Raw genomic sequence first — 14,943 nt, 5'->3', positions numbered from 1 at the left:
TCCCGTCCTGTCCTATCTGACACTGTCCCACCCGACTGCCCCCTGTACAGAGGGTGCCCAATGTAAATCCCAGACTCCTCTCACCGCCAGTCGCTCCAGCAGCAAAGTATTGGTCATTCAGAGACTCACCATCCCAGCCCGGAGTCACATCGGAACCAGGCCGCGTATCCCAAGGCAGCGGAGATCTCCAGTTGGAGGGGCCAATTGAATCTCAGCTGTTGCACATCTTAATGGCGGAGAGGTCTGACTGGGTGGGAGGGGAGGGGGTTCCATTAACCTGCAGACCCCTCAGTAACTGGAGCGGGGGAGGGAGTGGAGCAGATTCCAGGGAGTGGAGCAGATTACATTAGCCTGTGGACCCCTCTCATGCCCGAGTGTCCATTTTAACTGTTGGGAGGAGGAATGTCCCATTGCGGGGAGCTCCCTCACGGAGGGGGCGGGTTTCTGTACCAAAGGCGAGGCAAATGGGTTGGGAACGTCAGGCGGGAGTCCTGTGGAAAAGTATTGGCTGCAAGGAAAGCTAAAGGGGAGGCGGATGGCGGGGATACAGGGAGCAAATCGGCTCTCCGCACCTCCAGCACCCGTGCACCATTGTCTGCGCCCGCCCGGGTTCCAGTTATTGGCCTCGACAAGAAATGTAATGGCCAGAGTGATCCCCTGGATTAGTTTCGATCGCCTAGATGTGTCGGAGAGGAATTTCCCAGATTTTCTTTCCCCCAAAATTGTCCCTGGGTTTTTAAAATCTGGTTTTTGTTGCCTCCCGGGAGATCATGGGGTTCTGGGTGGGATGGAGACACAAGGTATATCTCTCTTGGTATCGCTCTCTCTTATGCGGTCCCTCGTATCGAGGATGACTTGCTTCCACACCAAAAAGTGATGAGTTCCCAGGTGTTTCAATGAAGGACCTAATATTCCAGGTCCCGAACTACATCCTGAGCGTGGATTTATTTTAACGTGAGGTGACCGTTGCACACCAGCCACCACACAGGGCTCGGCCTTGGTCCTGTCGCAGTTGTGTGGGACGGGCTCAATGGACCAGAGGGTCTTTGTCTGTCTCGGCATTGTCCGTGTGTCCGTACACAGGGTCCCCTTGCTCGCTGCTGACCTCTCCCTTTGCCTCCCCGCCCCTCAGGTGGTGATGGCCGTGGCTCAGCTCTACTTTCACCTGGCACCCAAGGCGGAGGTCGGGGTCATCGCCAAGGCCCTGGTTCGCCTGCTGCGCAGCCACAGGTAAGGAGCGCCCTCGCCCGCGAGCGGCAATAGCTGCATGATGTCTACAGTCGGGGCTGCAGAGTTCCCCGTCAGCACCTCGGCGTGTTAAGATTTCGGGGTGGTAATGGCGGCGGCCGGCCTGGAAAACCTTTGCGCCACCATCAGCAATATTTGTCAGCTGGGCCCCGAGTGTAGGGCGGAGCGCTAAGGGAGGCGTTCTACACCTCTCTCGGGGCGCGAGGCCAACTGACCGAATCCCTGAGATAAACAGCCGGCCTGAAGAGAGGCTTGCCTGGAAAAAGAAAAAAAATCAGCAAACAACAGCACTAAAAATATTCTCAATACTTTACTGACATCACATCAACAGAATCGCAAAAGTTAAATTTAATTCAAAACAATCTCACTTACCTGAGGTGGACGTTCCTTCCCTCACTGCGGCCGCTACAGATCTGACCGCCCGCTTTCCCAGGCGGTCCCACTAGGGGGCGCTACGGAACGGGCGAGTATCAAATTTCAAAACGGTGTCGCGAACCAGGGGGCGTTGCACACTGGCTTGCTTCTCCCGGGCGGTACTGCTCCGCACCCCCTCAAACCCCGTACCGCATGTCCCAGCGGGGTGCTGGAAGCTGGCCCGCCCGGAAATGCTCTCTGCTGACATTGCTGTCTCTCTGGGGCGCAAACAGGGGGCAGCAAAAGAGCAAAAATCCAGCCCAAAGATTTGTGCTTATATAGCGACTTTCGTGACCTCAAGATGCCCCACTCCCACCCAAGCGATTTACAGCCAATGGAGTATAGTTACTGGCGCAATGTGTGAAACGCAGCAGCCATGTTGTGCACAGCAAGCTCCCATAAACAGCAATGTGACAACGACCTGATTTTAAGTGATGTTGATTGAAGGATAAATATTGGCTGGGACACCGGGGAGAACTTCCCCTGCTCTTCTTCGAAATAGTGCCACGGGATCTTTTACTTCCGGAGAGAGCGGACGGTTTGATGTCTGGCCTGTGTCCGTGCATTCCCCACGCGCACCGCAGCCAATCGCAAACCGCCGCGGGCAAAATCGGGGCCTCCCTCCCGCGATATCCGAGCAGAGTTTGACTGGAGTGGCCGGGTGAGTTGCCTGTCTGCAGTGTGCTGAATTACTGCTCATTCTCTCTCTCTCTCTGGCTTTCTCCACGCAGCGAGGTGCAGTTCGTTGTGCTGCAGAATGTCGCCTCCATGTCGATCAAACGGAGGGTGAGTCACTGTTCCTGCTTCGCCCCATCCCTTCAGTCACGCAAAGCGTTCTTGTGTAACGGGGCTTGTAAATCCTGTGTCACTTTGATGGGTTTCATCATCATAGGCAGTCCCTCGGAATCGAGGAAGACTTGCTTCCACTCTAAAAATGAGTCCTTAGGTGGCTGAACAGTCCAATATGAGAGCCACAGTCCCTGTCACAGGTGGGACAGATAGCCGTTGAGGGAAAGGGTGGGTGGGACTGGTTTGCCGCACGCTCTTTCTGCTGCCTGCGCTTGGTTTCTGCATGCTCTCGGTGACGATACTCGAGGTGCTCAGCGCCCTCCCGGATGCTCTTCCTCCACTTGGGTCGGTCTTTGGCCAGGGACTCCCAGGTGTCAGTGGGGCTGTTGCACTTTATCAGGGAGGCTTTGAGGGTGTCCTTGTAACGTTTCCTCTGCCCACCTTTGGCTCGTTTGCCGTGAAGGAGTTCCGAGTAGAGCACTTGCTTTGGGAGTCTCGTGTCAGGCATGCGAACAATGTGGCCTGCCCAGCGGAGCTGATCAAATGTGGTCAGTGCTTCAATGCTGGGGATGTTGACCAGATAATCTTGGCTATGAGCTGGAGTGCACTGCCTGAACAAGTGATGGAATCATTCAAAAGGGAACTGGATATATACTTGAAAAGGAATCATTTGCAGAACTATGGGTAAAGAGTTGGTATAATTGGATGCTTCGTTTAAAGAGCTAGCACAGGCATGATGGGTGTAATGGCCTCTTGTTGCTGCACGTATGGTTCTATGAGGATTGAGAGTAGCTGAAGGTAGCAGCGAGAATGAATTGTTAGAAATGGTGAGGGTGATGTAACAGAAATATGAGCAACAGCAAGCATGGCTCTCGTTGTACCGTGCATTGCCATGGGTAACCAATAAAGAGCCAAGTCCTTCTTTTTTTGGGGCAGTGACATTATTAATACCCCTTTGACTTTGCTTTCTCAGGGAATGTTTGAGCCCCATCTAAAGAGTTTCTACATCAGGTCCACAGACCCGACCCAGATTAAAGTGCTGAAGGTGGGTCCGTTCTCACGCTTGCCGTTGACTTTGATGTCTCTGTTGGATGCTATAAAACCGACAACCTTGATTTCCTCTCTCCTTCTCTTTTACAGTTGGAGGTCCTGACCAACCTGGCCAGTGAGACAAACATATCGACCATTCTCCGGGAGTTCCAGGTAAGGAGGGACCGAGCATTTGTGTCACTGATGCTCTTGTTGTTTGTAAGGCAGGGTTTACTTAACACCAGATCACGCCCCATGGAGCAGTGATATCCCTCCACTCCCCCTCGCGCCCCATGGAGCAGTGATATCCCTCCACTCCCTCTCACTCCCCATGGAACAGTGATATCCCTCCACTCCCCCTCACTCCCCATGGAGCAGTGATATCCCTCCACTCCCCCTCACGTCCCATGGAGCAATGATATCCCTCCACTCCCTCTCACTCCCAGGGGAGCAGTGATATCCCTCCACTCCCCCTCACGTCCCATGGAACAGTGATATCCCTCCACTCCCCCTCACTCCCAGCGGAGCAGTGATATCCCTCCACTCCCCCTCACTCCCCATGGAGCAATGATATGCCTCCACTCCCTCTCACTCCCCATGGAACAGTGATATCCCTCCACTACCCCTCACTCCCAGGGGAGCAGTGATATCCCTTCACTCCCTCTCACTCTCCATGGAACAATGATATCCCTCCACTCCCCCTCACTCCCCATGGAGCAATGATATCCCTCCACTCCCCCTCACTCCCAGGGGAGCAGTGATATCCCTCCACTCCCCCTCACTCCCCATGGAACAGTGATATCTCTCCACTCCCTCTCACTCCCCATGGAACAGTGATATCCCTCCACTCCTCCTCACTCCCCATGGAACAGTAATATCCCTCCACTCCCTCTCACTCCCCATGGAACAGTAATATCCCTCCACTCCCTCTCACTCCCCATGGAACAGTGATATCCCTCCACTCCCTCTCACTCCCCTTGGAACAGTAATATCCCTCCACTCCCTCTCACTCCCCATGGAACAGTGATATCCCTCCACTCCCCCTCACTCCCCATGGAGCTGTGATATCCCTCCACTCCCCCTCACTCCCAGGGGAGCTGTGATATCCCTCCACTCCAGCTCAGTTGCTCTTCCAACACAAAGTTGTCTAAACATCAACTCTGGAGATTGGAACGGGGAGATCAGAAAAAATGTCTTTACAGGGGTTCTGGGGGAGGGGGGGAAGGGGGGGGGTTAGAATGTAGAATTCCCTGACACAAAGCAGAGTCTATGAATACTTTCAAAAGTGAATTTGATAGTTGTGCAGTGTCTTTTTAAAGAGAATGGAAAGCAAGTAGAAGAGTAGGATTAGACTGGGTGGGATATTGAAGTGTATGGGGAGTGAGAGGGAGAGTGGGATCAGACTGGGTGGGATATTGAAGTGTATGGGGAGTGAGGGGGAGAGTAGGATCAGACTGGGTGGGATATTGAAGTGTATGGGGAGTGAGGGGGAGAGTGGGATTAGACTGGGTGGGATATTAAAGTGTATGGGGAGTGAGGGGGAGAGTGGGATTAGACTGGGTGGGATATTGAAGTGTATGGGGAGTGAGGGGGAGAATGGGATCAGACTGGGTGGGATATTGAAGTGTATGGGGAGAGTGGGATCAGACTGCGTGGGATATTGAAGTGTATGGGGAGTGAGGGGGAAAGTGGGATCAGACTGGGTGGGATATTGAAGTGTATGGGGAGAGTGGGGGAAAGTGGGATCAGACTGGGTGGGATATTGAAGTGTATGGGGAGAGTGGGATCAGACTGGGTGGGATATTGAAGTGTATGGGGAGTGAGGGGGAGAGTGGGATCAGACTGGGTGGGATATTGAAGTGTATGGGGAGTGAGGGGGAAAGTGGGATTAGACTGGGTGGGATATTGAAGTGTATGGGGAGTGAGGGGGAGAGTGGGATTATATCAAAGGGTGTGGGGAGTGAGCGGGAGAGTGGGATCAGACTGGGTGGTTTATGTGGAGAAATACATGAGGACAACATTGACGGACTGAATGCTTTCTGAGCTGTAACTTTCTTTGATTGCAACCTTAACGCTGGAAGGCTCCTACAGATGATCCAATCTTATGCAATCCTCCATGTTACCTGTGTGTGTGCGTATGGGACAAGGCTTGTATTCAGATGCGAAAGATTCTGATGTTTGATAAATACATTTTAGTGGAACATTCACTTGCATTGTAGAAAGAAAGACTCTGGGCGGGAGACGAAAATTTTTTCAAGGCTCCGCCTGGATTAACACTGCAACAGAGGTGGGGCTGAATTTCCAGCCCTGGGTCTTTTGAAGCCAACACACGATCCATTGCTGAGTAAAGAGACAGCTGAGCTCCACTGTCCAAGCTCTCGGTGAACTGTCAGAAATGCCAGGTCTGCTCCAATAATCTGCTGTCTCTCGGCCATACCATAAAAACCCTGAGGGCCCTTCAAACAACAATTAGCACAATGGCCTCTGGCAGTAAACATTCTAATAACTCTCCTGTTTGACCAGATGGCCTTCCGATGACCCCTGGGCCCGGACAGAAGTGTGATCTTCGTCTGCCTTGACCAAGTAACTTTATTGAGAACAAGAGGTCAAACCGAGGTCAGGTGGCCAATTGCTGAAATGTGACCTGAATTAAGTAAGCTGCACAGAACAATGGACAACCTGATACCTCGAGGGGCTCCGTCAGTACAGCTCTGCTCACTTATACTGCTGCCTGTCGAAGATGTATTCGGGGAGACTGAACATAAGAACATAAGAAGCAGGAGCTGGAGAAGCCTCGAGCCTCCTCCGTCATTCAATAAGATCATGGCTGAATTTTTACCTCAACTCCACTTTCACACCCTATCCCCATATCCCTTGATTCACTTAATATTCAAAAATCTATCGATCTCTTGTCTTGAATATGCTCAAAGACTGAGCCTCCACAGCACTCTGGGGTAGAGAATTCCAAAGATTCACCACCCTCTGAGTGAAGATGTTTCTCCTCATCTCAGTTCTAAATGACCGACCCCTTATTCTGAGACTGTGACCCCTGGTTCCAGACTCCCCAGCCAGAGGAAACATCCTCCCTGCATCTACCCTGTCAGGCCCTGTAAGAATTTTGTATGTTTCAATGAGATCACCTCTCATTCTTCTAAACACTAGAGATGCCTAGGACAATCCCCCATCCCAGGAATCAATCTGGTGAACCTTCGCTGCACTCCCTCAATGGCAAGTATATCCTTCCTTAGGTAAGGAGACCAAAACTGTGCACAATACTCCAGGTGTGGTCTCACCAGGACTCTATATAATTGTAGTAAGACATCTTTACTCTTATACTCAAATCCTCTTGTAATAAAGTCCAACATACCATTTGCTTTCTTAATTGCTTGCTGTACCTGCATGTTAACTTTCAGTGATTGGTGTACAAGGACACCCGGATCCCTCTGAACACCAACATTTCCCAATCTCTCACCATTTAAAAATATCTGCTTTTCTATTTTTCCAACCAAAGTGGATAACTTCACATTTTCCCACATTATATTCCATTTGCCATGTTCTTGCCCACTCACTTACCCTGTCTATATCCCCTTGAAGCCTCTTTGCATCCTCCTCACAACTTGCATTCCCACCTAGCTTTGCATCATCAGCAAACTTGGATATATTACATTTGGTCCCCTCATCCCAATCATTGATATAGATTGTGAATAGCTGGGGCTCAAGCACCAATCCTTCCAGTCTGCCTACATGAAAATGGCCCGAAATGTTTTTTTTAAAGTTCATAGGAACATAGAAATTGCTCGACCCAAAAAGAGTAAGGGCGATCTAATTCACCTTTTACCATCCTGGTAGTTGCATGAGTTTCCTGACGGGTGTTTGAATCTCTACCTGGCTTCTCCCGATCTCTTGTTGCAACTTTGGTTCCACACAACAACTAAGAACATAAGAAATAGGAGCAGGAGTAGGCCATACGGCCCCTCGAGCCTGCTCCGCCATTCAATATGATCATGGCTGATCACATAACCCCTTATCCCCTTATCGGTTAAGAAACTGTCTATTTCTGTCTTAAATTTATTCAATGTCCCAGCTACCACAGCTCTATAAGGCAGCGAATTCCACAGCTTTACAACCCTCTGAGAGAAGAAATTCCTCCTCATCTCAGTTTTAAATGGACAGTCCCTTATTCTAAGATTATGACGCCTAGTTCTAGTCTCCCCTATCAGTGGAAACATCCTTTCTGCATCCACCTTGTCAAGCCCCCTCATAATCTTATACGTTTCGATAAGATCACCTCCCATTCTTCTGAATTCCAATGAGTAGAGGCCCAACCTACTCAACCTTTCCTCATAAGTCAACCCCCTCATCTCCGGAATCAACCTAGCATTTATATAGCACCGTTAATGTAGTAAAATGTCCCAAAGCGTTATCGGAGCGTTACAGAAAAATACTTGACATCAAGCCACAGAAGGAGATATTAGGTCAGGAGCTTGGCTAAAATGGTAGATTTTAAGGAGCGTCAAAGGAGGAGAGAGAGGCAGAGAGGTTTAGGGCGGAAATTCCAGAGCTTGGGGCCCAGGCAGCTGAAGGCATGGCCACCAGTGGCAGAGTGATGGAAATCGGGGATGCATATTCGGCCAGAAGAGTCAAGTACCATAACCACGATTCACCATTACTACATAACCATGAGTACCATACTTACATCGTTGCGTCTCTTTCTCTTTAGACGTATATCAAGAGCCAGGACAAGGACTTTGTGGCCGCCACCATCCAGGCCATTGGTCGCTGTGCCACCAACATTGATGAGGTCCGCGACACCTGCCTCAACGGATTGGTTCAACTGCTGTCCAATAGAGACGGTGAGGCCCAAGCAACAAATGGCCAGAGGCAAACACTGACCAGCCCCCAGCAAAACCTCTTGCACGCGATACCGAGCTTACAATACTTTCCCTTAACGTGTCCGTGACAAACGCAAGAGCTGTAGGAAGGTCCGGTTACCGTGGAGACCCTCTGCCCGATGTATTAACAGTAGAATTCCACTGCCTGCCTTTCCCTTCCCTCTGTCATACTTTCCATATCCTGCACTCATTTCCTCAAACGTGTGAACTCCCTGCCCTGTCGTATGCTAATTCCTCTAATATTCTGTGGTTCCCATCTCCAAGCAAACCAGCGTAGCGCGCTTTCCCGCCCTGTGGCACCTATTGTGCCGGTGCTGTGCGTACATTTGCCCCACCATACTGATGAATTTTGGGGACTGTTTGCACAATGTTTCCTTGGTTTATTTCACAATTCTCATCCTTGTTTACAAATCCCTCCATGGCCTCGCCCCTCCCTATCTCTGTAATCTCCTCCAGCCCCACAATCCCCCGAGATGTCTGCACTCCTCTAATTCTGGCCTCTTGAGCATCCCTGAATATAATCACTCAACCATTGGTGGCCGTGCCTTCAGCTGCCTGGGCCCCAAGCTCTGGAACTCCCTCCCTAAACCTCTCCGCCTCTCTTTCCTCCTTTAAGACACTCCTAAAACCTACCTCTTTGACCAAGCTTTTGGTCACCTGCCCGAATTTCTACTTATGTGGTGTCAAATTTATTTGTTTTGTTTTCTAATGCTCCTGTGAAGCGCCTTGGGGTGTTTTACTACGTTAAAGGCGCTATATAAATGCAAGTGGTTGTTGTTTGTAACACGGCTGCCCTTGTATTGCAGTGTTGGTGGTGGCAGAGTCTGTGGTTGTCATCAAGAAGCTGTTGCAGATGCAGCCGTCACAACACAGTGACATCATCAGACACATGGCAAAACTCATCGACAACATCATGGTGAGTGTCGGGGCAGGGTACGTGGGCGGGAACCATTCCTATCCTGCTCTCCCCAAAATAATCCCAAGGGCCTTAAATTCGGACACTATCAATAATCCAACAGTGGATAGTCAAGGGGCTATAGAGCGGGGAGGAACTTAACACAATCACAATGACTAAGGAGGTGGTACTCAGTAAGATAATGGGACTAAAGGCAGATAAATCCCCTGGACTGGATGATCAGAAAGGCCAATGGTATCTTGGCCTTTCTTGCGAAGGGGATAGTGTATAAAAGCAGGGAAGTCTTGCTACAGCTATACAAGGTATTGGTGAGGCCACACCTGGAATACTGCGTGCAGTTTTGGTTTCCATATTTACGAAAGGATATACTTACTTTGGAGGCTGTTCAGAGAAGGTTCACTAGGTTGATTCCGTGGATGAGGTGGTTGACTTATGAGGAAAGATTGAGTAGGTTGGGCCTCTACTCCTTGGAATTCAGAAGAATGAGAGATGATCTTATCGAAACATATAAGATTATGAAGGGGCTCGAGAAGGTGGATGCAGAGAGGATGTGAAAGCTGGGACAGTGAAGATATTTAAGACAGAAATAGACAAGTTTCTTAAAAGAGAGGGGGATAAGGGGTTATGAGGAGCGAGCGGGGAAGTGGAGCTGAGTCCATGATCAGATCAGTCATGATCTTATTGAATATCAGAGCAGGCTCGAGGGGCCGTATGGCCTACTCCTGTTCCTATTTCTTATGTTCTTATGTATCCTCCAGCTCCGTATTTTTTTGTTCATTCATGTGATGTGCAAGGCCGGCATTTATTACCCATCCCTAATTGCCCTTGAGAAGGTGGTGGTGAGCCACCTTCTTGAACCGCTGCAGTCCGTGTGGTGAAGTTGCTTCCACAGTGCTGTTGGGAGGGAGTTCCAGGATTGTGACCCAGCGACGATGAAGGAACGGCCGATATACTTCCAAGTCAGGATGGTGTGTGACTTGGAGGGGAACGTGGAGGTGGTGGTGTTCCCATGTGCCTGCTGCCCTTGTCCTTCTAGGTGGTAGAGGTCGCGGGTTTGGGAGGTGCTGCCGAAGAAGCCTTGGCGAGTTGCTGCAGTACATCTTGTAGATGGTACACACTGCAGCCACGGTGCGCCGGTGGTGGAGGAAGTGAATGTTGAAGGTGGGGGATGGGGTTCTGATCAAGTGGGCTGCTTTGTCCTGGATGGTGTCGAGCTTCTTGAGTGTTGTGGGAGCTGCACTCATCCAGGCAAGTGGCGAGTATTCCATCACACTCCTGACTTGTAGATGGTAGAAAGGCTTTGGGGGGGTCAGGAGGTAAGACACTCACTACAGAATACCCAGCCTCTAACCTGCTCTTGTTGCCACAGTATTTATATGGCTTGTCCAGTTAAGTCTCTTGTCAATGGTGACTAAATCTCTTGGTTCTCTTCAAGTGATAGAGCTCCTTACAGATCTCTTTCCAGGTCCTTAGAGTAGTTGACTCAGAGTTAGTATCATAGCGTGGTTACAGCACAGAAGGAGGCCATTCGGCCCATCGAGTCCATGCCGGCTCTCTGCAAGAGCACTTCAGCTAGTCCCACTCCCCCGCCCTTTCCCTGTACCCCTACAATTTTTTCCCCTTCAGATACTTATCCAATTTCCTTTTGAAAGCCACGATTAAATCTGCCTCCACCACCCTTTCAGGCAGTGCATTCCAGGTCCTAACCACTCGCAGCATAAAAAAGTTTTTCCTCATATCGCCTTTGGTTCTTCAGCCAATCACCTTAGTTGATGAAGCTTCCTGACCACACTTGTCTGGGAGCCCAAGTCAGGCCCAAAACCTCGTCCCAGAGGACCTCGAATTTTTGGTCACTTTCTACAGCCATTTCTAACCAGTTCAGTTTCACTCACTACACAACCGGGTTAACGACATTTCCACGTTTGCTCCTCGTTAAGTGGTTGAGAAATTCACACTCTACGATCTTGTGCGTAGCGCACACTTCCTATTAAATGTCACACTCACTTCCTGTCACATTTTAGCAGTCAAAATTTAGACGTCCTCTCACTGTGAGCAATGCCACGGGAGATTGGCTAGTTTCCCTGATTGAAAATTGAAGGTAGTCGCGCGTACGGAGGATAAGAATCTCATCTCATTGGCACATCAGCCCACAGAAAGAAAGACTTGCATTTATATAGCGGTTTTCACGACCTCAGGACGTCTCAAAGCGCTTTACGGCCATTGAAGTAGTTTTTGGAGTGTAGTCACAGTTGTAATGTGGGAAACGGGGCAGCCAAAATTGTCCACAGCAAGCTCCCTCAAACAGCAATTTGACAATAACCAAATAATCCATTTTCAATGATGTTGGTTGAGGATTAAATATTGGTCAGGATACTGGGGATAACTCCCCTGCTCTTCTTCAAAATGGTGCCGTGGGATCGTTAACATCCATCTGAGAGGGTAATCCGAATGGCGGCCCCTCCGACAGTGCAGCACTCCCTCAGCACTGCACTGGAGTGTTATCCTAGATTTTTGTGCTCAAGTTCCTGGATTGGGACTTGAACCCACAACCTTCTGATGCCCAAAGCAAGAGTGCTACCCACTGAGCCACAGCTGACACCAAACAGAGACTTGATAACACTTGAACAGCATGTTTACTGACACAAAGGGTGGATTACTGACTGATTTTTCACAACCCTTTCCTTTGGGCAGGTTCCTATGGCAAGGGCCAGCATCCTGTGGCTTATCGGGGAGTACTGTGAGCATGTGCCCAAGATCGCCCCCGACGTGCTCCGGAAAATGGCCAAGTCCTTCACGAACGAGGAAGACATTGTTAAGCTGCAAATCATAAATCTGGCCGCCAAGCTCTACCTCACCAACTCCAAACAGGTGCTGGTCTATCTCGTCCTACACCCAGAGTGGGTGACTGTGGGTTTGTTTTATGTGGTGGGGGGTTTGACATTGAGAGTTGCTCACGGTTACCACGTGATTGTGCTATTCCGTTTTAGCTTCTTCTGCCAAAGTGCTGACCTTTGATAAGGTCAAATCCCTAGTCCTACTGACTTTTGGAAAAGGTTATGGGCTGGATTTTCGGTCTTCTGCCGCCCCTGTTAGCACCCCTGGAGGGGCAGCAATGGCGGTGGTAAGCACTTCCGGGCGGGCAGCCAACTCCCAGCACCCCACCGGGGTTTTCGGGGCCGGTTTCGGTGGGGTGCGGAGCATTACCGCCCGGGAGAAGCGAGCCGATGTGCAACGCCCCTTGGTTGCGACACCGGCTCGATTTTTGGCTCCCACCCGATCCGTAGCGCCCCCTACTGGGAACGCCTGTGAAAGCGGGCAGTCCGCCTGTAGCGGCCACAGTGAGGTAAGTAATGTCCACCTCGGGTAAGCGCGATTGTTTTTTTTGCGATTTATGTTGTGGTGGCGTGCGTTATTTATAGGAAATGTGTTTGATGGTTTTTTTCAGGTTTTTTTCTCCCCAGGCCTCTCTCAGAGCGCTCCGAGGCCGGTTGTTTAGCTCGGGATTTTCGCTTGCTCAGCTGGCCTAGCGCCCTAAGAGATGCCTCCCTTAGCGCTCCGCCCCACACTCAGGGCCCAGCTGCCCAATTTTGCTGACTGAGGCGCAAACTGTTCCCGGGCGCAAACTTTACCGCCCCACCGCCATTACCGCCCCGAAATGAGCACAACCGAAAATCCAGCCCTTGGAGTTTATTCTCTTAAATTAAAATGTAATTGCAGATCAAGCTTCATTCTATTGACTGAAAGGATTGAACTGACTCGGATTACCTGCAAAATGGAAAAGATATCGACTGCTCCCATTCCCTGGTAATCCCACGGCGCGGATAAGAATGTTTTGCGAACATACAGAACTGGCGGGCAGGAAAAGACCATTAGGCCCATCAAACGTGCCCCACGCTATGTTGGGCGGAGCATCGAAACTAACTTCCTCTCTTCCCTCCCCCTCCCCATCCCCCTCCCCCAGCCATATAGTCTCCGGGGAGAGGCAAAAAAAACACTGAGAAATAACCCAGGGCGAACTCGATAAAACATACTCTGGAAAATTCCTCTGCGACCCCCCCCCCCCAGGCCAACGACACCAGTCCAGGAGATCACACGCACCAAGTATAAAGACACCTGTCTTCGATACGATGCGATCTCTGTCCCCAGTCAGGAAACGGCAGAGCTCCCTCTTGAAGGGTTAACGGTTCAAGTTTTAACTCGTAGGGGCCGATAAGGCAGCTCTGGCACTGCATAGATACATAGAAATTTACAGCACGGAAGGAGGCCATTTCGGCCCATCATGTCCATGCCGGCTGACAAAGAGCCATCCAGCCTAATCCCACTTTCCAGCACTAGGTCTAGGTCTGTAGCCCTGTAGGTTACGGCACTTCAAGTGCACATCCAAGTACTTTTTAAATGCAATGAAGGTTTCTGCCTCTACCACCCTTTCAGGCAGTGAGTTCCAGACCCCTCAAATCCCCTCTAAACCTCCTACCAACTACTTTAAATCGATGCCCCCTGGTTATTGACCTCTGTGCTAAGGGAAATAGGTCCTTCCTATCCACTCTATCTAGGTCCCTCATAATTTTATACACCTTAATAAGGTCTCCTGTCAGCCTCCTCTGTTCCAAAGAAAACAAACCCAGCCCATCCAATCTTTCCTCAGAGCTAAAATTCTCCAGTCCAGGCAACATCCTCGTAAATCTCCCCTGCACCCTCTCTAGTGCAATCACATCCTTCCTGCAATGTGGTGACCAGAACTGCATGCAGTACTCCAGCTGTGGCCTAACTAGTGTTTTATACAGTTGAAGCATAACCTCCCTGCTCTTATATTCTATCCCTTGGCTAATCAAGGAAAGCGTTTCGTATGCCTTTTCGTATGCCTTCAGGAAGGAAGACACAAATAACCTTCCGGAAGTACTAGGGGACCGAGAGTCTAGTGAGAAGGAGGAACTGAAGGATATCCTTATAAGGCGGGAAATTGTGTTAGGGAAATTGATGGGATTGAGGGCCAATAAATCCCCGGGGCCTGATAGTCTGCATCCCAGAGTACTTAAGGAAGTGGCCCTAGAAATAGTGGATGCATTGGTGATCATTTTCCAACAGTCTATCGACTCGGGATCTGTTCCTATGGACTGGAGGGTAGCTAATGTAACACCACTTTTTAAAAAGAGAGGGAGAGAGAAAGCGGGTAATTATAGACCGGTTAGCCTGACATCAGTAGTGGGGAAAATGTTGGAATCAATTATTAAGGATGAAATAGCAGCGCATTTGGAAAGCAGTGACAGGATCGGTCCAAGTCAGCATGGATTTATGAAGGGGAAATCATGCTTGACAAATCTTCTGAAATTTTTTAAGGATGTAACTAGTAGAGTGGACAAGGGAGAACCAGTGGATGTGGTGTATTTGGACTTTCAAAAGGCTTTTGACAAGGTCCCACACAAGAGATTGTGTGCAAAATCAAAGCACATGGTATTGGGGGTAATGTATTGACGTGGATAGAGAACTGGTTGCAGACAGGAAGCAGAGAGTCGGGATAAACGGGTCCTTTTCAGAATGGCAGGAGTGGAGTGCCGCAGGGCTCAGTGGTGGGACCCCAGCTCTTTACAATATACATCAATGATTTGGATAAAGGAATTGAGTGTAATATCTCCAAGTTTGCAGATGACACTAAAC

The 14,943-nt window shown here is 49.9% G+C and overlaps 1 protein-coding gene across 3 annotated transcripts in view; it reads left to right on the top strand.

Annotated features, from left to right (window-relative positions):
* Positions 1-14,943, top strand: part of LOC139234143 (AP-3 complex subunit beta-2) — a 176,448-nt gene that overhangs the window by 105,152 nt on the left and 56,353 nt on the right. For all 3 annotated transcript variants that reach the window (XM_070865124.1, XM_070865125.1, XM_070865123.1), the window contains exons 9-15: positions 1,133-1,230; positions 2,394-2,448; positions 3,425-3,496; positions 3,592-3,654; positions 8,201-8,333; positions 9,179-9,288; positions 11,980-12,156. In XM_070865124.1, the coding sequence (XP_070721225.1) occupies positions 1,133-1,230; positions 2,394-2,448; positions 3,425-3,496; positions 3,592-3,654; positions 8,201-8,333; positions 9,179-9,288; positions 11,980-12,156 (708 nt within the window). The remainder of the gene's footprint in view (positions 1-1,132; positions 1,231-2,393; positions 2,449-3,424; positions 3,497-3,591; positions 3,655-8,200; positions 8,334-9,178; positions 9,289-11,979; positions 12,157-14,943) is intronic.

Source organism: Pristiophorus japonicus, chromosome 21, assembly GCF_044704955.1.
Source record: "Pristiophorus japonicus isolate sPriJap1 chromosome 21, sPriJap1.hap1, whole genome shotgun sequence".
Classification (NCBI taxonomy): Eukaryota; Metazoa; Chordata; class Chondrichthyes; family Pristiophoridae; genus Pristiophorus; species Pristiophorus japonicus.
Note: the sequence above shows the minus strand (reverse complement) of the source record. Positions and strands in the feature narration are given on the sequence as shown.